Source organism: Vigna unguiculata, chromosome 7, assembly GCF_037176805.1.
Source record: "Vigna unguiculata cultivar grain cowpea cultivar isolate G323 ecotype 2 chromosome 7, ASM3717680v1, whole genome shotgun sequence".
NCBI lineage: Eukaryota > Viridiplantae > Streptophyta > Magnoliopsida > Fabales > Fabaceae > Vigna > Vigna unguiculata.
Window position 1 is genome coordinate 10,910,651 of NC_140798.1, and position 23,984 is coordinate 10,934,634.

At 35.1% G+C, this 23,984-nt stretch overlaps 1 protein-coding gene across 4 annotated transcripts; it reads left to right on the forward strand.

The window, feature by feature from the left end:
- The first annotated feature begins 164 nt into the window (after positions 1-164).
- Positions 165-23,322, forward strand: LOC114190459 (uncharacterized). Of its 4 annotated transcripts, none has more exons than XR_003605810.2 (18): positions 165-395; positions 1,147-1,216; positions 2,127-2,789; positions 2,878-3,012; positions 3,125-3,238; positions 7,722-7,780; positions 8,352-8,418; positions 8,567-8,618; positions 8,717-8,809; positions 8,918-9,001; positions 9,130-9,548; positions 11,589-11,650; positions 16,489-16,558; positions 20,373-20,453; positions 20,588-20,689; positions 21,517-21,657; positions 22,546-22,636; positions 22,956-23,322. XR_003605810.2 is itself a non-coding variant. In XM_028079352.2 (18 exons), the coding sequence occupies exons 1-18, from the start codon at positions 349-351 to the stop codon at positions 23,049-23,051; spliced, it is 2,430 nt and encodes an 809-aa protein (XP_027935153.1). In that variant the 5' UTR covers positions 166-348; the 3' UTR covers positions 23,052-23,322. The 4 variants fall into 4 exon arrangements, 1 of the variants encoding a protein (XP_027935153.1); XM_028079352.2 differs by having other exon boundaries at positions 166-395; positions 21,533-21,657; XR_014996536.1 differs by lacking the exons at positions 22,546-22,636; positions 22,956-23,322 and having other exon boundaries at positions 20,373-20,491; positions 21,533-21,579.
- Positions 23,323-23,984: the final 662 nt, after the last annotated feature.

Consider the following 23,984-nt stretch of genomic DNA (forward strand, 5'->3'; position numbering starts at 1 on the left):
AAAATCTAAAGGATAAAACAATTAATAAACTAATTTATATTAATAGGGTATAAATATTAGACTATATATATATATATATAAAAGAAAAAGTATACATGTGTTTTCACTGATTTATTATAATAATTTGATTTATTATTTAACTCTCTGACAGCATAACATCAACGGCTACTACTGTTGCTACAAACACAACAGTTGCAAAACAACTGCGGCGAAAGAAGTTGATTTACAAGGATACAGATGGTGAGCAAGAATGAAGGAAGATTCAGTTAGTCTTTCGTCTTCCTCCGAAACAAACTCACCAAACCCTAATCCTTCTCTCTCTTCGTATTCGCGCCAACGCAACCGAAAATGGCGCACTTCAGTTTCAATCTCCTCCACAATTTCGAACACACCAGGTATGCACGCATGTGTCCATGTACAAAATATATAGAAATCGAATGCTGCATACGATTTTCCACGCGTCCTTGGGCGCAAACTTCTCGTGACTTTGTCCGTTTTGGAATGCTTCTTTGTAGCAGTTACTGTTCACACCGACTGTGAAACAAAAACGACACTGTCGACTCGATCGGTTTTTATCCCGATCGTGAATTCCGAACAAGGTTTTCTTTGGTTGATTATTCGTTCTGGAATCGGTTTAATGAGCGTAGTTGGATCTTGAGTCTGAAATGTGGTGGTACCGTTAGTTAGCACTGTGCGTTTGGTTTTGCGAGCGAAAGCTATGGGCTGTAGAACTGTACCTGTTTTTAAAGTATGTTGTTGTCCTTACTGAGTAAGCGCTCGTTGGAGGTTGATTCCAGGTAGCATACGAATATGGTAGAATTAGTTACATGGATGTGTTACGTGTGTAATATAATTTATTAGTTATTTAGAAATTAGAGAAAAATTAGATAAGGGTTAACAACACTCTTTCAAACATGTTAAAACTTCTTGAAAAAATCTTAGTGATTTGTGATTTTGAACAAATTTCAACGGATAATGGACGGAATGTTAAGATTGTGATGCTCGGCATTTTTATAGAAATTGTAGTTTATGTGCTGGTGATACGTGCAATTGTCTATCTCTGGTTTTGGAAACGAGCGATACTCTGATATTTTTTTTTCTAACTTTCTTCCCAACATAACTATAATTACACGAACTGTTTTGCAGGGATTCGTATGGATTTGCATTAAGGCCTCAATACGCACAACGATACAGGGAGTATTTTCCCATCTACAAGGTATTTTCATGTTTCTGATGATCCAGGTTTAATGTTTCAATCCTATTTTGAATTACGCGTGCAAGAACACATTTCTTTGGGATATTAATCATTTGCGTATTTACGATCAGTGTAATTAAATAGAAGCACTTTAAGGTCCTCATTATTCAAGGGATATAGTTCCTTTATGGGGTAAATATTGAAAGGAGATTTCCCCTTTTCCGTGGGCGCTTTTGTTAAATAGTAAAAAATGACAAACCTTGGCTGTGACTGATAATTTTTGTTATAATCATTCATTATTGTTCCCTCCACTTAAAATTAATTTCCAAGTAAAGTATGAGGACGCATATGTTAACAAAATTATATATTTTACCAATCACCATGACAAAATAGCCCTTTTCAACTAGAATACCTTTATTGGAGAAATGTAATTAATGCTTTCTTGACTTTCTAAAGTATAATTCTTGAGATAAATTAAAACTCCTGAAGTGACGAAATGAGTAGTTACATTAAGAAGATGAAGAATAAAAACCAACGATGACTACATATTTGTTCCAATAGGTATTGTCATGTGTCTTTCTTATGAGAAAAGATATTTCGTTTTTTGAAGAAGTTCAAATAAGACGAGGTTTTTTGACCCTTTTCTATTGGTTCAAAAAGGGTACATAATTTGGGAAGTCATATGGTTAGACGTGAGCAGGCCAGTGTGCATAAGACTCCTACTTAGACGCAGCATTTCAATTTTTTTCCATATGATTTCAAGAAACAAATATACTAAACAACAGAAGTGTGCATTTTAACCCTTTGATACTGCAAAAATGGAGCCTAATTAAATGATCTTATACTTTCAATTCTAAGAACTGGTTTTTTACAATAAGTAGCACAGATTCAATTTATGATCATCCCTAAACTGATATATTCATTAAATTAGGAGGAGGAAGATGAGAGATCAGATAAATGGAGCGACTTTCTTGAACATGCAACTGAATCCTCTCGACCAACTTCTAATGAACATAAAGAAACATTGAAGGCTGAACCTAAAAGTGACGAGGTAAACGAAGAGAGAATTCCACAAAGGCCAAATAATGGGGATGATTCAAGTAGAAGGCAGTTTTGTGAGTTAGGAGAAGAGACTAGCATAGGAGGTGACTCAAGTGACAGGAAGACTTCTGGAGGCACTGAGATAAAAGAGGGTACTACTCCAGGGAGGGTTAGTGAATGCGGTATTTCAAGAGACAGGAATTTTATTTCTCACAGTGCAACCGGAAATATCTCTAGAAAGGAACTGCATCATTGTGAAGAAAGAAAGACTCGTAAGGTTGTTCAACACTGGGCTGAAATTAGGCCATCTCTTATTGCCATTGAAGAAATATTCAGTTCTCGTGTCAAGGGAAAGAAAATGGAAGGTGCAGAAATAAATAGAAATAATAACCATCCTCCATCTATAGAAGAATCTAAACCTGTAGATGATGGTAGCAATGGCTCAAAGGAAGAAAATTCTTTAGTAGATCAGAACTTACCTGAACTTTTCTCTCGATGGAAAGAACTTGAGTCCCTTGTTCAAGGAGGAGTCCCGAAGGATCTTAGAGGAGAGGTAAATTTTTTCTAATTCACTGAAGTTCCTATTTTTGTTGGGGGAAAAGTACTGCAACCTTCCCTACACTACAATATTGTTGTTACAGGTCTGGCAAGCCTTTGTAGGTGTGAAGATGCGACGGGTGGAAGGCTATTATGAGGATCTGTTAGCTCGTAACGAAAGTGAGGAGCAAGATGTCTCATCTGCTGCATTTGGGAAATGGAAAAAGCAGATTGAGAAGGTCATTAGCTGCATGCGCCTTGGACTTTATTTTGATTTGTACGTGCTGCATCTTTTACTTTATATTGAATGCTGGCTCTCTCCTTAGACTAAACCACACTTTTCATTCTCAGGACTTACCACGAACTTTCCCAGGTCACCCTGCTTTGGATGAAAATGGCAGAAATTCCCTGAGGCGTTTACTACTAGCATATGCTCGACATAACCCTCAAGTTGGGTATTGTCAGGTAATTGGAGTTCAAAAGAACCTTTCTTGGTGAATACTGCAACTACTTCCTGATATTCAAGCTTCATCGGATTTGATACTCACAAAATTTGCATCCCTTTCCAAATGAGTATTTTTCATGTGAAGGGACTAGGTCACTTTCCCTTCTATTAAAATTTCTCGTTATTGGTGATGTAATGTTGTAACTGAAAAATCTTTGTATGAATTTGTTGGTTCATTTCTATGTTTTAACTTACAGTTTATATAGAGAATATTTTTCTGCGTGTATTATTGAAATTAATTTGCTTAGAGATAAATGTTGAGTCTAATTTCTTTAACATATAGGTGCTTATCCACTTTACTAATTATTACATATAACAGATGATGGAATTTTTTTTCGAGAACTACAAAATTTGTTTATAGTTGTTGATGTAGTTAAATACTGAAAAGTTCTTCGATTTCTTGTGTCTCATAATTTTCAAATCTCATTCTGTTTCTTGTGTAATGCTGAAAACTTATGCTTGACTCTTTTTGTTGTTTTCTAATATGTGTATAAAAAGCATAATACTCACCTTGACCACAAGTGTGCACTGTTGTCAAGGTGTTATGCTTTTCAAAAAGATCATCAAGTCAGTAATTACTTGATACTGATTGACTTGCATCCTCAGGATACTAGGTTATGGGAAAAAATTTCTTAAGATATCATTTGGTGATCACAGGGCTAACCAATTGAATAAAATAAAAAAAAAATCCAAAACAGAGGTCATGCTTGAAAATAAACTTTGTTATAGGTTTTTCTCACTAGCATTGTTGTTAGTGATCTGCTAAACCCCGCTGGTTAAATTCCTATGACCACTGTCACTACCACTGCTACCAAAGCCTTCAATCTGACTGGCTACCACACTATTGTATTTGCTGTCCTCTGATCTGACAACTCCCAGAGTTGAGCTGCCATCGGTGCAGCCACACGATCGGACACTTATCTCCCATGGTGCATGATGATGTGTCGAACCGCTGTTTTTGTTGCTACTTGCTTTGTTGGAGTCAACCTGAGATGACAGTTCCAAACCTGTTGAACACTTTTGCTTTGGGTGGCATGTCTCTCCCTTGAAAGAGCATTGTTCACGGTTTTCTCTAGTTTGTAATCTTTTAAAACAAGAGAGTTAAGGAATCTCTTCTTTTGGCATTACAACTCCACAAGCAATGTTCGTCTTCTGCATTTGCATGATGATAACTATCTTAACTCAATTTATTGGACTCATTGAAAGGTAAGAGTAGGTTTAACCATATTAAAAGGGAGGCCCACATCCTAGGATGACCCTAATTTCCAAATTTAGGACAATGACTCATGAATTATTACATTGCTATGAGGATCCATGTGCACAAATATTAGTAGAAATTATATGTTCTACTCTAGTGCCTATGAAATTTGGGAAGACTTTGGAAATACTTATTCCATGCCACAAGACATATTTATATGTTATGGGTTAGCAAGCAAGATCTTTGGTGTCAAATAGGGCACTCTCTCTATTGCAGGATACTATAGACCGAAGCTTATGTAGATTGATTTGGACTAGTATCAAAATTTGATGTTTTAGAACGGTATGGATGCTGTCACTTTTTTCTCAGTTTGTTTGTTGGACAATACCATTTGTGTGGCAGAAGACTTGCTTCAAGTTACACGAAAAGAAGAAAACTCTTATTTGTTTGGCAGAAGTAAAAGGTCAGTCCTTAAGGAAGGTTCATCAGGCAATTCTAGATCCTGAAAATTTTGGTAGACTCCTTCATCCTTTTTTATTTTCTAAAGTCTATCTTTCTTTCTTTTTTTCGAAGAGTCTGTTGGGTCATTCAAATGCAATGTATTTCATTTTGCAAAGCACCATTGTGCCACATCCTCCGAGTAATACAAAAATAGTTCATCCTTTTTGACTTTATCTCTAGTCGATGTGGAACTTCTAGCACCCCCCCTCACACCGAGGTATTTACATCTCGAGTGTGAGACTTGACATCAATGGATGGTCCGATAGTTGGTAGAATGATATGTCCAACAAACAAAAAATTTCGTTAGGATAGGCTCTATCCATGGTTTCGATACCATGTTAAGTAGTGGACTTTAAGCTTAACTCAATTCTACAAAACCGGTTTGTAAGGTGAGGCTTGCACCCACTTATATACTCTAAATTGACCTTATCTCTAATCAATGTGGGACTTCCAACACTTTTCTTTATTTCAAGTCTCCTTCTTCTTTGCGTGTGTCACTGTTGTGTTTAATCTACCTCCGAATTCTCCACCTCTGCCAATCCTTCAAGTGTATAGTCGACGACAACGTTCTTATCATTCATTAGATGACTCACTTCTATTGTCCAATCCTCCATGTCCTCTGGCTTCGACAATTGAGTCTGAACTTATATTTGCCCCTTGTAAAGGTATATGCTCTACCTATAATCCATCTCCTCATTACACTAGTTTGAGTTACCATACATCATCTCCATCTTTTTATGCCTACCTTTTGTCTATTTCTACTACATCAATTCCAAAATTGGTAGGTGATGCCTTAGGCCATCCTAGTTGGTGTCAGACCATGTTTGATGAAATCAATGCTCTTCGGAGTAGTGTTGGGTCTTTGCTATCAAAGTTGCTACCATAGGATACTATATATTCCTTGGAGGGAACCTTGTTTCTTGGAAAAGTAAGAAGCAAAGTGTTGTTGCTTGATCTAGTGTTGAAGTTGAATATTGATCTGCGGCCCTCTCTACATGTGAACTTGTCTGAATGAAACAACTTCAAGAGTTCAAAATTTTGTGAAAATGAGTAGATGAAGTAGTGTTTGACAACCAGGCAACTCTTCATCTTGCCTCGAATTCGGTGTTTCATGAGAGAACAAAGTATATAGATTGATTGTTATTTTGATAGAGAAAAGTTGTTTTTCAAGGATCTTATTACTAAGTTTGTCAGCTCTAATGAACATCTCACAAACATTCTGACTAAATGTCATAAGGATATGACCTAGGATTCAATTTATATGTTCCAAGCTTGGTGCATATGATCTATATGTTGCAACTTGAATGGGTGTAAAAAGTATACACTGTATTTTTCCATCTCATTTATCTAAGTGTATGCACCTATCAAGAAGGAGATCTTGTTTCTACGTTATTGGTTATGTAAATATAAACCATATTATTTTGCTAGGTCCATCAACTAGTAGTCATCATTAGAAAATTAGTCCTCATTAGCCTAATTATTGTTTTATCCTATATTATTAATTTATTTACTTATTGATCTCTATAATTAACAAGTCACATGTGACTCACATGAGACATAAAACCTCACATTTCATACAAGAACCGTTTCATATTGGTACTACTATTCGTGCATCTTGTGTGGATGCTTTTGAAGTTGTTCCTAATGAGGGTAGCTTTGTTCCCGAGTTAGGATCAACTCTGAAAATTAGATGTCCATAGAGTTTCTTTCGTATACAATATTAGGGAGGACAGAAACAACCTAACATGATCTAAGAACAATTCAATTCCTATGAGCCAGGGGTAAGTGTTCATTCTTTTGATACTCTAAAACCTTTGGAAAGTTTTAGGAAGGAGATTGTTGTTCAAAGGGAATGAAAAAATAAAAATGGAGGTGTATACTAATACAAATTATCTAGGGTATGTTATAGATCAACCTCGATATTTGATGGAAATTCGGTGACTTGAACAAGTAAAAAACAAAAATAGTGTTGCAAAATCTAGTGTAGAGATTGAATTTCAAGCTATGGCACATGGGGCGTTTGTGATATAACTAAGAATTATTCCAAATGATCTTAAAAGTGACATTTGAAAAACCTATGACTCTTTATTGTGATAATAAATCAGCTATTAGCATTGTTCATAACCCAATTCAGCATGATAGGATCAAGCACATAGAGATAGACCTACACTTTATTAAAGAAAAAACTTCATAGTGGCTGTATAACAACTTCTTATGTTCCATCTATGCTCTAGTTAACAGATTTGTTTACAAAAGGTCTTTCCATGCTAGCTGAGGATGATTTAGGGGGAGTGTTGAGTCGCGAGAAAGTACTTTGTTAAGTTACAGGAAAATTTTGTAATCATTACAAGTGTCTTATGTAATATTTCAATTATTCAATTCAGTAAGATCTTTTTCTCTCATACAACTAAATCCTTTTCAAGTTATAGTATATCTAGATTCCTAGGTTCCTACTTCATGTTCGTATCTTAAAGAAAAAAAATGTATTTTTATGAGAAAAGTATTGAATGTTTAAAGCCTTGAGCCTAAGTCAATTGAAAATTTTCTGTGTCCTCTGAAGTGTGAAGTATGACGTGTAATATATTGACATTGCATTTCCGGAGTTCTTGCTTTTGTTTTTTTTATTTTGGTGGTGGTTGTTGTATTTGATGGTATCTAACAATTCTTCAGTGGTGGTAATGATACTCTTCGCTGTTGCCATCAACATAACCTGTCTTTAAATCAAGTTATTTTAATACATGCAGGCAATGAATTTCTTTGCTGGTTTATTGCTACTTCTTATGCCAGAAGAAAATGCCTTTTGGTAAGGTTTGGGAAGCTTTTGTATATTTTTCCCTTGTTGGTCCCTCTTTCCAGCATAGACAATATCTTGGTTAGTTTAATTGAAGATGTACACAGATTGATTTGAGAAATATGTGTGTTGAATGGGTTTGGTATGGTGGCCTGCAGAGAAATCTAAGTTTAACCAAACCCATTTACCCACATACATATATATAATTCTTTTTTTCAGTAAAAAATAATCTTTTTAGACTGACCCACTGACCATTTTGACTAGCCCACAAAACTGGTATTTTGAGAAGGAAAGAAAAGAAGATTAGTAGGTATTTGGATTGGTCTGTTTAATTACGAGCTTGTTAAATGCAAACCTGTTTCGATGTTGGCCTATACTAGTTGGTCTGCATAACTGTGGGCTTAATTGTACCTGTGCATATCTGTCCAGACTTATCCACATAGTACTTTGACCATTTTTTTTATTTTGTTAACTTATTATTAGGTAAACATGATCTTCTTAAAATGCTGTCTGTTAAACATATGACCATATTATTAACAAAACACTTGGTTGTATTATCTAATGTTTTTTTTGTATATCTCAGGGCATTTGTTGGCATTATTGATGAATATTTTGCAGGCTATTATACTGAGGATATGATAGAATCCCAAGTAATGATCATTTTTCCGGTCCTTTTTTCATTTTTGAGAAAGGAAATTTTCTTTATCCTGTTTCCCGAATCACATGCATTTTTTTGATGATTTTAGTATTGAAGTGTTTTAGTTCTCTTTGCAATCATGGAAACTTTTCATGTGTCAGGTGGACCAGCTTATTTTTGAGGAATTGATGCGTGAAAGATTCCCCAAACTGGGTTTGTATTTATTATCTTTGCTCTTCAGTAATCTTCACGCAATTGTCTTTCTGAATCAGCTTGGATCTTTTTTTATTCTACTGATGCTTTTGGTGCAGTTAATCATCTGGATTACTTGGGAGTGCAGGTGCCATGGATATCTGGATCTTGGTTTCTATCAATCTTTGTAAATGTAATTCCTTGGGAAAGTGGTGAGATTTATGTGGAGTGAATATTTTTGTGTCTTTTAATATTACAGCATTGGTTTTTAATTTTGGTTATTCTAAAATGTTATCTTGTTTTGTGTTTCTCTATCTTAGTTCTTCGAGTTTGGGATGTGCTACTATTTGAAGGGAACCGTGTTATGCTATTTCGAACAGCACTGGCTCTAATGGAATTATATGGTATTGAACTTTACTTTCCTGTGTTTGAGTTATCTTTGCAAACTATCATGTGTAAGTTGCAAACAAAATTAAATTATGGTTTGTTATATCTTTTTTAAAATAACACAATTTTTCATCTCTTATTCTAGGTCCGGCATTACTTACAACAAAAGATGCTGGTGATGCAATTACGTTACTGCAATCACTTGTTGGTTCAACATTTGATAGCAGTCAACTTGTCTTTACGGCTTGTATGGGTTATCCAGCAGTGACTGAGGCCAGATTGAACGAACTAAGAGATAAACATCTGCCATCTGTATTAGTTGTCATAGAAGAAAGATCTATGAAGGGAAGGGCTCTTAAGGATTCCAAAGGGATTGCAACTAAACTGTATAGTTTCAAACATGATCGAGGGTCTCGGGTAGAAGAAAGAAAAACCACCGAAGAAAGTGTTGCAGTAGCTGATGCGAGTGTGCAATTAGAATCTCATTCCTCTAATTTAAATGAAATGCTCAATAGCCTCAATGTTGATTCAGAACTGGAGGCCCTTCCAGATCCCCAGGATCAGGTTGCTTCCTCTACAGTCTACACCTCAACATTCACTTTCCTGTTCTCAATTCCCTCCTCTCCCCAAAAAGGCCTTTGTTTGTGAAGTATATTGATATTTACCTGCCATTAACCATAATTTTGACTTACAAATTCACCTTGGTCTACTATTGAAGTGCCTTTGAGATATGACTTTTTTTCTTTTTCTATATTGATCAGGTTAACAGAGTTAACTTAATAGTGGTAAAAGATTCTTGCATGCTTTATGCCAGAAAAACTGTTTCTTGTATTATTCATAGAAGAGCAATTTCTCTCAAATAGAATGCATAGACATAGTAACTGGAAATCCTAATTTATGATGGCTATAATCTAACCCTATAATTCTGGATCAATGGTCTTGTACAATAAATATAAAATATACTCTCAGCCTATTAGTCCTCCTAATTATCCTACTAATTGTGAAATATAATTAAATCTCCTAATTATGTAGTCAAAATTGTAGAAGGAAATATTAACTGCAACATAAATCAAGGGATTCTGACACTTTACAATGTGAAATAAGACACCTACCTGATGTGAAACATATGCATGAGTAATTTTAGTGGTCATGGTATGCTTGATTGTTAAGTTAGTTTTTCATAGTTGCTGCTGCCATGTTATGATTCTGTCTGTGCTGCAGCATTCGAGTCAGTTTCACTTAAAAGATTGAAAAGGAATCATAATAAGATTATCTTTGAATAATTTTGACATATTCTGGCTCTTCTATAGTTATTTGTTGATTTTATATTCCTGAATTTTTCCCTTTCAAATAGATTAAATCTGATGCATCAGAAAATTTACTTTTGAAGATTTGGAAATTTCCCATGTTTTAGATTTAGACCCTAATAGTATACTTAGTGTTAGGCTTTTCTCTACTAGCATGTTAAGCTGAGTGGCCATAGTGTTGTAATTAGTTATGTGGCTATTATTCTGTTTGGACAGCTGGAGTCTGTTGTATAAGTGCTAGATGTCCACTGACTAGCTTGCAGCTCAAGCTATCTGATTGTCTGAATACTTGAGTACTGGAACTCATGATTAATAATTAGTAATTAGTAATACTATACATTTTACGGATTACAAAACTTATCTTTCTTGAATTCTTTAGACCATAAATTCACTACGAGTTGTCTTTTTGCATCCCTATTTTTGATCAATTTAAATCGTGGTCATGGAATAAAGGTGATATACTAGTACAAAGAGTGCTATCTTATAGATTTCTGTCCCACTCAGGCTGTAATAATGATTTGTAAAACTTCTTGTATAATTTTGTTTAGTATAAATAATTTATAGAGGATTATTGTGCAGACTATTAATTATATAAAATGTACGCATTAAGGAAATAAGCATTAGAAGCTTGGTATGCTGTATGCAAATATAGGAAAACTTCTGTTTACTTCCAAAGAAAATGGAGGATAAGTGGATGTCATATTCTTCCTGTAAAAGTGTGCGGTTATAGAAGAATGTAGTATGTGATTGTATATTCTTTGATGAGAAATGCTAAAACTTACTTTCTATCATACTCTTTCGAACTCATTCTCTAACATCGATTGAAATTTATTAGAAATTACAAATTTTTGTGGGTTCCACTTAGTATTTTATGAATCTCTCTTGATTTTGTAGTTTTCAATAAATTTTAATTAATTGTAGAGAATGGATTAGAAAGACTATTACAATAGTGGGGATGGATTGTTGTTATTTGGTTATTGTTTGCATGGCTGAGTTGGCATGAATGAGTGTTGAGTATAGATGCAAGTTGGCATGAGTGAGTGTTGAGTATAGATGCAAAAACCCATCGAATATAATCCTTTGTATATCGTTGTGTTGGTTTGCTGTGTATGACAGTAGTCTTTCCAGTGCTTCAACCACAACTTCATTGATAATAAATTATATTCATGGCATTTCATAATCTATTGTCCTGGCTTAATTTTGAATTACAGTTATATTTTCCCTACAAATAATTACTTTATTATAATCAACTCTTGTGCAACTCTTTAAGTTTCAATCATTAACAGCTTCTGTGCAGGTGGTTTGGTTGAAGGTTGAATTATGCAGGTTGCTGGAGGAGCAAAGATCTGCCATACTCAGGTCATTGTTTTTTTGGAGTTCAAATTGAAAATCTAGCTCTTTAAAACTTTTGTTTCCCCGGCTTGCATCTTATAAAAGAAAGTCACTAGAATATAACTGTAAAAACTGTACCTGTTAAGTTTAGATATTGCAAATTAAATGTACATTATTTTAGTTTATTAGGTTTTTTGTTTAGGAATTAAGGGAGCATCCAGTCAGTAAGAGAATTTTTAGTTTCCCTAAAATCTGAAATTGAGAATCCTAAAATTAAGTGATTCTTTTCAGAAGTCTCTGCATTGGAAGTTGTTTTGTATGTAGCCTTATATATGCCTGTCTAATATCATTTTTGTGGTTTTCCATAGGTATCTATGAGATAAATTGGTTTTGATTCTTTGTCAATTCTCTATTCATAAATAGAAAAGATGCATTTAAAACTATAGAATTGTATATGTTTTGAATGTATTGTGTGTATAATGCATAGCACACAATATGTATTTGTACTATTGAATACAATCAATTACAATAAAGGCACATAATAATATGGAATCAATTACCCAAATTTACAAGATTATGTAATGGTTGATTTCCTAGAAATTTGTAACCGTTGATTATATTCCAACACTCCCCCTCAAGCTGGAGCATATATGTCATATGCACCAAGTTTGTTACAAATGTACTCAATCCGAGGGCCTCTAAGGGACTTGGTGAATACATTAGCCAACAGATTGTTAGAGGTGACAAAATCAGTAGCGATTTCTCAAGGGAGCACCTTTTCTCTAACAGTGATAATCAATTTCAATGTGAAGTGCAGCTTGATTGTCACAAATAAGCTTTGTTTCATGGATGTCCCCTATTTTTAGCTGTAGTAGTTGCCTAAGCCACGTAAGCTCACAAGTGGCTGCTGCCATAGCACGATATTCTGCTTCTACACTAGATCTGACAACTATATTTTGCTTCTTGCTCCTCCATGAGATAAGGTTACCTCCGATAAAAACATAGTACCCATAAGTGGATCTTCTATCTGATGGTGATCTTGCCCAATCCACATTAGAGTAACAAGTGACCTTAGTACTGCCTTTGTCTTCATATAATAATCCTTGTCCTCGAGCCTTTTTTATGTACCGAAGAATACGTATCACAACATCCCAATGACTATCACAAGGAGCATTTAGAAATTGGCTTACCACACTAACCGCGAAAGTGATGTCGGGTCTGTTGATTGTGAGATAGTTAAGTCTACCTACCAGGCGACGATATCTTTCTGGGTCTTTCGATGGCTCCCTCTGACCCGGAAGAAGCTTGATATTGCAATCCATAGGAGTATCACAAGGACGACAGTCAAGCATAGCAGTTTCAGTAAGAATGTCCAGGGCATACTAACATTGATTAATGACAATTCCAAAAGCAAATTGAGCAACTTCAATGCCTAAGAAATATTTGAGAGGGCCCAAAGTTTTAGTATGAAATTGCTGTGAAAGGTGCTCTTTGAGTTGCCGAATTCCAGGCTCATCATCACCCGTGATGACAATGTCATCAACATAAACAACAAGGTAAATGCACTTGCCAGAAGAGGAATAAAAGTAGAAGACAGAGTGATCAACCTCACACCTAGTCATGCCAAACTGAATTAAGACAGAATTGAAACGACCAAACCAAGTCCGAGGAGATTTCTTCAAACCATAGAGAGTCCGTTGAAGCTTACAAACAAGACAAGAATCACCGAGAGCAAGAAAAGTAGGGGGTTGTTCCATATAAACTTCTTCCTACAATTCACCATTAAGATTGCATTTTTAATATATAGTTGATGAAGAGGCCAATGATGAATAACAACCATAGCCAGAAAGAAACAAACATAAGTTATTTTGGCCACAGGAGAAAAGGTGTCCCCATAATCTAGACCAAAAATCTGTGTATATCCTTTGGCGACCTAACGAGCTTTTAACTGATCATAATGACCATCAGGTCCAATTTTCACTATATAAACCCAACGACAGCCAACAATTTGCTTGCCAGGAGGTAAAGGAACAAGTTCCCATGAGTCATTAGAATGTAAGGCTACCATCACCTCTACCATTGCTTGATGCTAGCCAAGATCAGCCATGACTTCACTTGTAATCTTAGAAATAGATACAAAATCCAAAGAAGAAACAAAGGAGAAATAGGATGGAGATAAACGATCATAATTAATGGTAAAAGCATAGAGAGTTTGGATTACGAGAGGAACGAATATCTTTTCGTATCGCAAAAGGAAGTTCAGGTGCAGGAGGCGTGGGCGAAGGGGCGATTGGAGCAAGAGATGATGGTTGAGGATTAGTAGTGTGAGTCACAATTAGAGTTTGAACCTGTCTATGGTATTGAAGCAAAGGACATTGAGGAAAAGCAATTACTTGAGCCGGAACAGGCGAGACTTCTAAAGATTCTACTGTAAGATTAACATCTAATATAGTAGAAGTGTAGAACGGGGTAGTCTCGAAAAAGGTGACATCAGTAGAAACTATATATTGTTGAACTTGAGGAGAAAAACAACGGTAGCCCTTTTGAAGGTGTGAGAAACCAAGGAAAATACATTTGAGAGATTTGGTCGAAAGTTTATCTTTACCTAGAGTAAGGTCATGGACGAAGTATGTACAACCAAAGACACGAAGAGGAATGGAGTAAAGATATTGTGTTGGATATAAGAGAGTGCGAGGAACCTGATTATAAAGGACAGAGGAAGGCATATGGTTGATAAAATAACATGTTGTCAAAATGGTATTTCCCCAGAATCGAAGAGGAATATTGTGGTGAAGAAGAGTACGAGCAGTTTCAACCAAGTGCCAATTCTTTCTTTTGGGGAGACCATTCTGTTGTGGTGTGAGAGCAAGATGTTTGATGGCGGATACCCTGTGAACTCATAAAAGACTGAAATTGGGAAGAAATATATTCACGAGCATTGTTAGTGCGTAAAATTTTAATAGATGTGTCAAATTGATTTTGAATTTTAGTCAAGAAACCTTGGAACATAGAAAAAACATCAGAATGATTTTTCATCAAGAATACCCAAGTACATCGGGAGAAATTGTCAATGAAAGTAACAAAATAATAAAAACCCAGTAGAATAGACATGACTAGGACCCCAAATATCAGAGTGAACTAAGGCAAAAGGTGACAAAGCACTTTTATTAACTCGAGTACCATATGTATGACGAGGGTGTTTTCCTAACTGACAAGACTCACATTGAAAAGACAAACTATGTGAAAGACTGGGAAGCATGAGATGCATTTTGGTAGGATTAGGATGACTAAGCGTTGATGCTCAAGAGCTTGAGATGCAGTGGAGATACAAGCAACTAATTGTGACAGATAGTATAATTCTCGAGACTCATGTCCTGCTTCAATCGTCTGTCCAGTATGCCAATCCTAAACAAGAACATAATTATTAACAAAAAGAACATAGTCAATTTGGGGGCGAGTGAGCTTGCTTATGGAGATTAAATTAAAAGGACAACCGGGAATATAAAGCACAGAATCTAGGGTAAGATTAGAAGAAGAGCGTGTTTGACGAATGCCATGAACTTTTATTTGACTGCCATTTTCCATGGTAATGAGAGAAAAAAGACTTGTTACCAGACATATGATCAGAGGCCCCGGAGTCAAGAATCCAAGGTCCAACGGAGGAGGACTTAGAAACATAAGCTACAGGATTACCAGATTGAGCAATGACGACGACAGGTTGTGTAGGCTGCATGGCTGCCTTGTATTGGAGAAACTCATTATTGGCATCAATTGAAATTGAAACCTCATTTGATAGTTTTGGAGGATTGACTTGAGGAATATTAGTTGTCTTGTGTTGCTATCGTGCCTTTGTACAACATTCTGCCTCATTGTAGACAAAAATTGCAATGATGGCGTTTATCACGATATCTACAATGACTTGAGTGTGAGCTTTTGGAAGCCATGGGACAAGTACCTGACATGGGCTAAAAAGGGCGGCATGGGTGTGAGGAAGGAGATAGAGGGTGAACCGGAAGGTGGGTCATGCCGGAATAATGAGCAAAACGCAAGCAGAGACAGGTGTGTGATACAGATGGATCGGGAAGAAACCACGCGTGAGCACGGTGCAGCGGCAGATCGGAACGGTGAACAAAGTGTGGTGGTGGTCGTCGGAGGGAGACGGTCCGGATCGCAGTGGGCACCGGAGAAAAAGAAGCTCGATGACAAAACAAAGGGGCGCACAATGACTGCGGGTACTATTCACCCGAAAAAAAAAAAAGAAAAAGAATTTAAGATTGAAACCTTAAACTATTGACCATATAGAATTGTATGTTCTGAATGTATTGTGTGTATAATTTAGAGCGTACAATATGTATTTATACTATTCAATAAAATCAATTACAATAAAGGCACATAATAATAGGGAATCAATCACCATAATTTATGAGATTATGTAACGGTTAATATCCTAGAAATCTGTAACCGTTAATTATATTCTAACAAAAAGTATTAATGCCAAATATTTTAATTCCTAATTTATACAACCTAATTTAGGAATTCTAAATATCTGCAAGTTAAGGGGATTCCTGATAATTCTAAATAGATTTAAATATACTTTTTATCAATGCAATATACTGCTCCTCATATTTAAAAAAAAAATGGTCCTTGTAATGTATCTATTTTTTGTCTTAGTCCCTATAATTTGTTGTCCATTTTGAGTTGATCTATTTGAAAAAAGGTTGTATGACTAAAGCATTATACAAGCACTAAACCAAAATAACAAGGACCAAAAAAGAAAATATAATTTTACAGGGACCATTTAACAAAAATTCAAGGACCAAAACCAATTGACTCATTTTTGTGTATGTGTTTCCAACCTTGAACAGGGCTGAGGAGTTAGAAACAGCTTTCATGGAGATGGTGAAGGAAGACAACCGTCTGGAGTTGAATGCAAGGGTATATCTCTTTGGATGATCCATCTTCTTGTGTGACCTTTCACATTTTTGGTATTTTATTGAGTAAAAATTAGAAATTATTATTTGTTTTTGCTCATTTGAAATGTATATTGACTAAATTATGGTCTTTCAACTATATATATGGATAATCAAGATTTAATTTTCCTTAAATTAACACCTTATAAAGAACGTCACTTGACTTGTTTTAAACTAAACAGTTCATGCAAAGATCTATTGATCAATATTTCTCTGCCTCCAAGAAGTAGCAGAGGGAGAAAAGACTAAAGACAACACGAGAAATAATTTATAAAGACCTTAACTCTATATGGATTTTATGAAGTTTTGGCTTTCAATAAAAAGCCAAAAGGCATTCAAAAATAAATACAGCAAATTGCCACCTAATGGTATTAAGCTTAGTTGTTGACATATCTGAAGCTATCGAATTTTAAGAGATTAGGTAGAGAGAGGGAGAAGAGAGATCAAAGAGAATGATACACCGAATTGATATTAATTGAGTTGTATTACAATGTAAAGTTCATAAACTTAGAGCATTATATATATATATATATATATATATATATATATATATATATATATATTGTTAGAAGGATATTAAATGCATTACAAAAGTTGTTGGTAGGATATTAAATATATTAATATAAGCTAATTTGTTAGAAGATTCTAGATCTCAGATGAATACGAAAAACTTAGTAATAGAAAATCCTAATTTATGATAGACACAATTTATTCCTATAATTCAAGATCAATGATCCTATATAATAAATATAAAATGTACTATCAGTCATTAATATTGTTAGATATACTGCGTTAATTAGGGAAAAATAGTGTCTATTGTTTATTAGGGAAAATTGACATTATTTGGTATTGGTAGATATTGTTCATATTGTTCATTATAAAATATTCTATTTATCATATTTTCTGTTTGGTCGCCATATACAATTGTATCACTTTATTATAAATACATTCACCCTATGTGTATTTTAGACACAAGGGAGATTAACCCTATACAATTTTTCTCAATATTCAACATGGTATCTAGAGCTCAAGGTTATTTTGACATTTTATTTTCGTTGCCCGTGCCAATGCAACCGCTGCCGCCATCCATCAGAGTGTCAGTTCCGACCGGTGACCACATGGTTTTGATCGCCTCAGCTAGGCAATCTCAACGCTGCAAGGAGGCTCCCTAAGACGCCGTTCACCGCCACACCTCCTCCCATTTCGTCGTCGTGCGTGGCGGTGTGTCGTCCGTCCTTTTTGGCAGCAATCACCTATGTCAGAATCGTGTGGTCCTGCTCTTTCTGGATTTGGTCTCGTTGATCCAGTCGAACCTCTTTGGTATGTTAGGGTTTTTCTCTCTCTTCCTCTATGGCGTCTTTCACTGCCTCATCCAATTCTAAAATTTTTTCTACAATCACCAGTTTGTCTGACTGGTCCATCTTCACTAACTACGTCAATGTGAATTTGCCCATTAATAAGATAGATGGCACGAATTATGTGACTTAGGCGTTAGACATTAAACATTGGCTTGAGAGTTAGGGGTATCTTGATCATCTTACTAAAAAAGTGACTGATATTGTTCCTGGTGATTTTTCACGTTGGAAGAGAATTGATGATCATATATGCATGGTTCTCAAGAATACAATCCAATCCTCTTTAAAACAAATGTTGTCGGCTTATAACACATGTTCTGAAGTCTGGGAACAAGCCAAATTGTTATACACCAATGATACTCAACATCTTTATGGTGTTTGTCACAACCTTTTTGATGTTGTTGCTCCTCCCAATCAGGACCCTATGGCTGATTATTTGGGTAAGATACATGCTCTTTTTCATGAATTTAATGAGTTATTACCTCCTGTCTCTACTCCTGCTTAAGAATTAGAGCAACAGTCAAAGTTTTTCATGGTTTTTACTTTACACGGATTTGCCGATAAATATTCCCATGTTCGTGTTCAGATTTTGGGTTCTCCTGTTCTACCCAATTTTACTTTTACTTGTTCCACCCTTTTGTGTGTGCCATGTAAACCTCTCAATGATCCACTTATTTCTAGCCATGGATGCTCTTCAACAATGGCATCTTTATCAACTGAATGTCAAAAATGTTTTCCTTAACGAATATTTGCAGGAAAAAATTTATATGGAGCAATCTTCCAAATTTGTTGCTCAGGAGGAGTCTTTTGGATTGGTATGTCATCTTCACAATCTTTATATGGCCTAAAATAGTCTCCTAGGACTTGGTTTGGCAAATTTAGCAGTGTTGTTCAACAGTTTGGTATGACTAGAAGTGAGACAGATCATTTAGTCTTTTATTGTCACTCAAGTACTGTTCTTATAAGTAGTGACCACCATGGCATCTCCCAAATGAAACAACACCTTTGTCATCATTTTCAAAATAAAGATCTTGGCAAACTCAAATATTTCTTGGGTATAGAGGTAGCACAGTCCAACGATGGTATTGTTATATCTCAAAGGAAGTATGCATTGGATATTTTGGAGGAAATTTGATTGATGAATTCAAAACCTGTTGACACACCCATGGATCCTAATACCAAACTCCTACCCAAATCAAGGGGAGCCTATTTTAGATCCTTAGTAGTATAGAAGATTGGTTGAAAAATTAAATTACCTTACGGTTACTCGTTTTGACATTTCCTTTATAGTCAGTGTGGTGAGCCAATTTCTCAATTTGCCATGTTAATATCATTGGAATGTAGTCATCTGTATATTAAAGTATATTAAAAGATCTCCTGGAAAAAGGTTTGTTATATGGTTCTAATAATCACACAAGAGTTGTTTGCTATTAAGATGTTGATTGGGCAGAATATCCTTTTGATAGAAGATCTACTTCCGAGGATTGTATTTCCATTGGTGGTAAATTGATTTCTTGGAAGAGCAAGAAACAAAGTGTTATGGCAAGATCTAGTGCAAAAGCATAGTATAGAGTTATGGCCTCAGCTACTTGTGAACTTGTTTGGCTTAAGCAATTGCTTATAGAATTACAATTTGGAGATGTCACTCAAATGACATTTATAGACAATCAGGCTGCACTTCATATCAGTTCTAATCCTGTCTTTCACGAGAGGATCAAATACATTGAGATCGACTGCCATTTCATTCAAGAAAATATTGTATCTAGAGACAACAAGACTGAATTTGTTAACTCAAATGATCATTAGCAGATTTTTTCACTAAGTCTTTAAGGAGACCGATAATTGATTATATTTGTAACAAGGTTGGTACATAGGACTTAGATGCACCAGTTTGAGGAAGAGTGTTAGATATATCGTGATACATAGGGAAACATAGCTTCTATTGTTTATTAGGAAAAATAGACATTGTTTGATATTGGTAGAAATTGTTGATATTGTTTACTACAATATCTTCTATTTACCATATTTATGTTTGGTTGCCATATATACTGGTATCACTCTTTATTATAAATATATTCATCCTATGTGTATTTTAGACAAAAAGAAGATTAACCTTATACAGTTTTTCTCAATATTCAACAAATATCTATAGTATAAATCAAGGGATTCTAACTATCTTCTAGACATCATTACACTAAACAGAAGCTTGGGGCATGTTTTTGTATAAATAATATAAATAACATTGTTGAATCGTGCAATTAGCATGGAGTACTTTTTACCTAACCCCATAAAAAAGGCATAAATACTCGAAAAACTTGCTCAGTTTCCATGTCCAATGATGTTTACAATTTCTTTTCCTCTACAAAATAATTTTCTCCTGGTCTTTTGAATTGTGCGGCTTACAAAAATGTTTCAATCATACAGATTGAGCAATTGGAGCAGGAGGTAGCCGAGTTACAACAAGCCCTTGATGATAAGAAAGAACAAGAAGTTGTCATGCTGCAGGTTCTAGTGTGCACCTGTTTTCTCCAGTGTCTATTTCTGTAAGCTTATATGCAAAAATGAATAAATAAATAGAGATTAAGAAGAATGTCTTTATATGTCATAGAGAAAACTTTGAAATCTTCTCCGTGCTACAGGTTCTAGTGCGGCTAGAGCAGGACCAAAAAGTTACTGAAGATGCTCGCAGAAGAGCAGAGCAAGGACTAGCAGCTCAGAAATTAGAAGTTCATGAGCTTCAGGTATCCTTTCCCCCTTATTATTGTTGTGATGCAGGTCATTCATTACTTTCAGCGGAGTAAAATTTGCAAACAAAAATCATACTTGGAATATCATTACTCATTTGGGATAGTAAAATTTAAATAAAAAACTGTTTATGAATCATCTGATAAGGTATCCTCATCTAAATCTGAATTTCATTGAGATGCATTATGGTTTTAATATTTTTTCACTAGTGCTATCAGTATAGGTTTGAGTACTTTTCTGTATGTCTCATGTCTGATAAGAATAAAAAGGCATGAGTAATTTAGAAGTAAAATAACTGATACACTCCAAATATTTTGTTATATATTTACTTATTCCTTTTCTCTCGGTAATGTTCTTGCAAAGAAAATATTCTTTGCTAAGTGGTTGTATTGAGCTCACAATGTGCTGCAGATGGTTTTGTTTTTTTGGCTAAATGGATATAGTTAATTATGATTGACAGATACTATTTTCTCTGTCTTTGTTTTAAAGGTAAAATGTAATTTAGAGTCCCTCAATTTTCGGTTAAAATTGCTTAGTTCCCACATTTTGAAACACAAATTTTGGTCGTAGCTCTCCTTTTTTATTATAACGGGTGAAGTTTTTCCCTACTTTATGGACAAGCGACCAAGTTCACAAATTATCAAATTAAGGAACCAAAAACACATTTTATCTAAGTGTTTAATTTAATCTATATACCCTCAATATGTCCATGGAATTGAAGAGCTTTCTAATAAGACGTGCTGATCTATTTCCCAGAGAGAAATAAGTAACCACACAGCTGATTGTTAAGGATCTTACTAGACATGATTACATCTATTTCCAGTATAATAAATATGCAGGAAAAGTACGACAAGGCCGTGCAATCAATTGCTGATATGCAAAAGCGAGTTGTTATGGCAGAAAGTATGTTGGAGGCTACCCTTCAATATGAGTCTGGCCAATCTAAAGCACTTTCTTCTCCAAGGTACAAAATTATTTCAGTCATTGCCTGTTATAAGTTATAATTTCCCTTTGCACAAGGTCTTTGAACTCAATATCTCGAGACCACTGTAATTTCATTTGTGAACCTCTACTTGAGCATTCATAATTTCATACACCTGTTTGAGAAAATTGTTCTCAAAGTGTCTCGCATTATGATTACTAGCCCGGGTTTATTTTTATAATTTTTTTCCTTGACAAATACCAGATAGTAAAGTAAAGCAACTTTAGATAACTCTCCAGGTTTAGAACAGATGAAAATTGCCTCTTTGAGAAGTCCCAATAGTATTGCAAAACAAAGTTGATTATTTTCTGTGCTGTACTGGGTAAACTATGAAATGCAGAAAAAGTTTAAAAACTAGCCCGTATTGTATTGCAAAACAAAGTTAAAAAAAAAATGTGATGTACTTCGTAAACTATGACATGCAGAAATATTTTTTAAAATGGCCCAAGATGGGGCTTTAATGAAAGGCTTGGAATCTCTGGGTAAATATCATTGTTTGCATTTCTCGGGTGCTGAACTGGAAGTAACTCCAAAATTAAAATTATATTGAAAGTATTAGTCACTCTTAGTTTTATATAGTATTCAGGGAAACCTTCAAAATTTCAAATATGATTTTCTAATATAGGTTGTAAGCTTTCACCTTAAGTTTTACAGAAGCTGTGACTGACTTCTAATGCTTGTTCACTTCACCGTAAATAATGTCTGTTCTGTCATCTGAGTCCTGTGGACGTAACCCAGTTCCCATGGATTTGTGGGGAAGAATTCCAATAGAAAGAGCTTGATGCATGTATGATATATAATATATACTAAATCCATTTATTTTGAAGACCAAATTCTATTTGCTCAACTTCATTGGAGCTATTTTTGTAGGGCTGGTCGTGTACAAAGCCCAAAGTCTGATAACCCCTCCCGGAAAATTGGTTTGCTAAGGTTTGGACTTGGCTGGCGTGACAAAAACAAGGTAAAATATTTTCTCAACTCTGTCTCCCTATTACCCGTATTCTTGCAGGAGACCTGTAATTTGGTTATATACAATTATGAGTTCCCTATTCGTTGGTTGGTATGCCAGTCCAACTGACAATTTATTGAAATTCAATTTTACTGCAAAAGTTTCAAGGAACAAGGTTGTGTACTTTTAGTTCGGGGTATTAATTAATCTTCGAAGGTGTTCCCAAATCGTATAATACTAATATGTCCATATGGTTGTGTTTACTGGTCTGTTTGGGCTGATAGGAGCTTATTTTTTGTAAAGATTTTCTCTTACACATCCTATGAAACAGGGAAAACCAAATGCTGAGACCGAGGAAGCTGGCGAAAGTTTGCATAGTAATGGCTCTCCGAAAAAAGAATCCGATACCCAAGAAACTGATAGATAGAATTCACATGTGCCACAAGAATCCCACCCGTTGCGTTCCTGCTACTAAGGAGTTATTAGTAGTTTCTGATTATAACTGCCCAATTTTCTATGTTAATTGTCTCATAAAGTTAGGGGAGGAATCCATTGTGAGGAATGTTTTATATGTTGATAGGCCAATTAGATGTAGAAAGCACATTCTGTCTTTGACTAAAACTACCCAGTCTTTCGAAAACGCTGTGTCTTTATCTGTTTTTATATAAATTAGGCGGAACAACCGTGCCATTACCATAGTTTAACGCCTGCAAATATGCACTTCCTTCGTCCACATGCATGAACAGTTCAGACATAAATATGAAACAGTGGAGGACTTGTTCTCTTAAAATAATTTTCATTTTAGTTTTTCTCAAGCCAAGAATTACTCTTTAGAGGATAAATTGTTTTCATAATATCTGATTGCAAAGGCAATGATTAAGATTGTAATAGAACACGTTCATATAGATAACTATCCATCAAATTGATAAATCGTCACAATTGATATATTAATTACCAACTATAATGTGAAGTGCGATCCCTTTTCTTGAGTTATAACCATATTTTAATAAACAATATTTAGACCTCATTTATTGGGTGGCGGTAAACCAAAATGTTTTCAATTTTTTTTTTTTTTAAATCACATATGAAGTTGTCTTTTAATATTATCAAAACGTAAAAATTTTAAGAGGTCTAGGATTCTTGCAAAATTTGTAAAAGCTCGTTACATTTCTAGAGACAGAAGTCGTCATGCATCAGCGCTTAGGTTTACTTAAAAAATTATGTGCTAAGAAAATTCTCGTCAACAACATCTCTTAAAGAAAACAAGTATCAGTTTGTCAATATAAAACGGTAACTGAGCCAGGTTCCACGCCAAATAGGTTTATTTTAGGTCCCCACGCCCTTCGTTTTCCAATTCAGC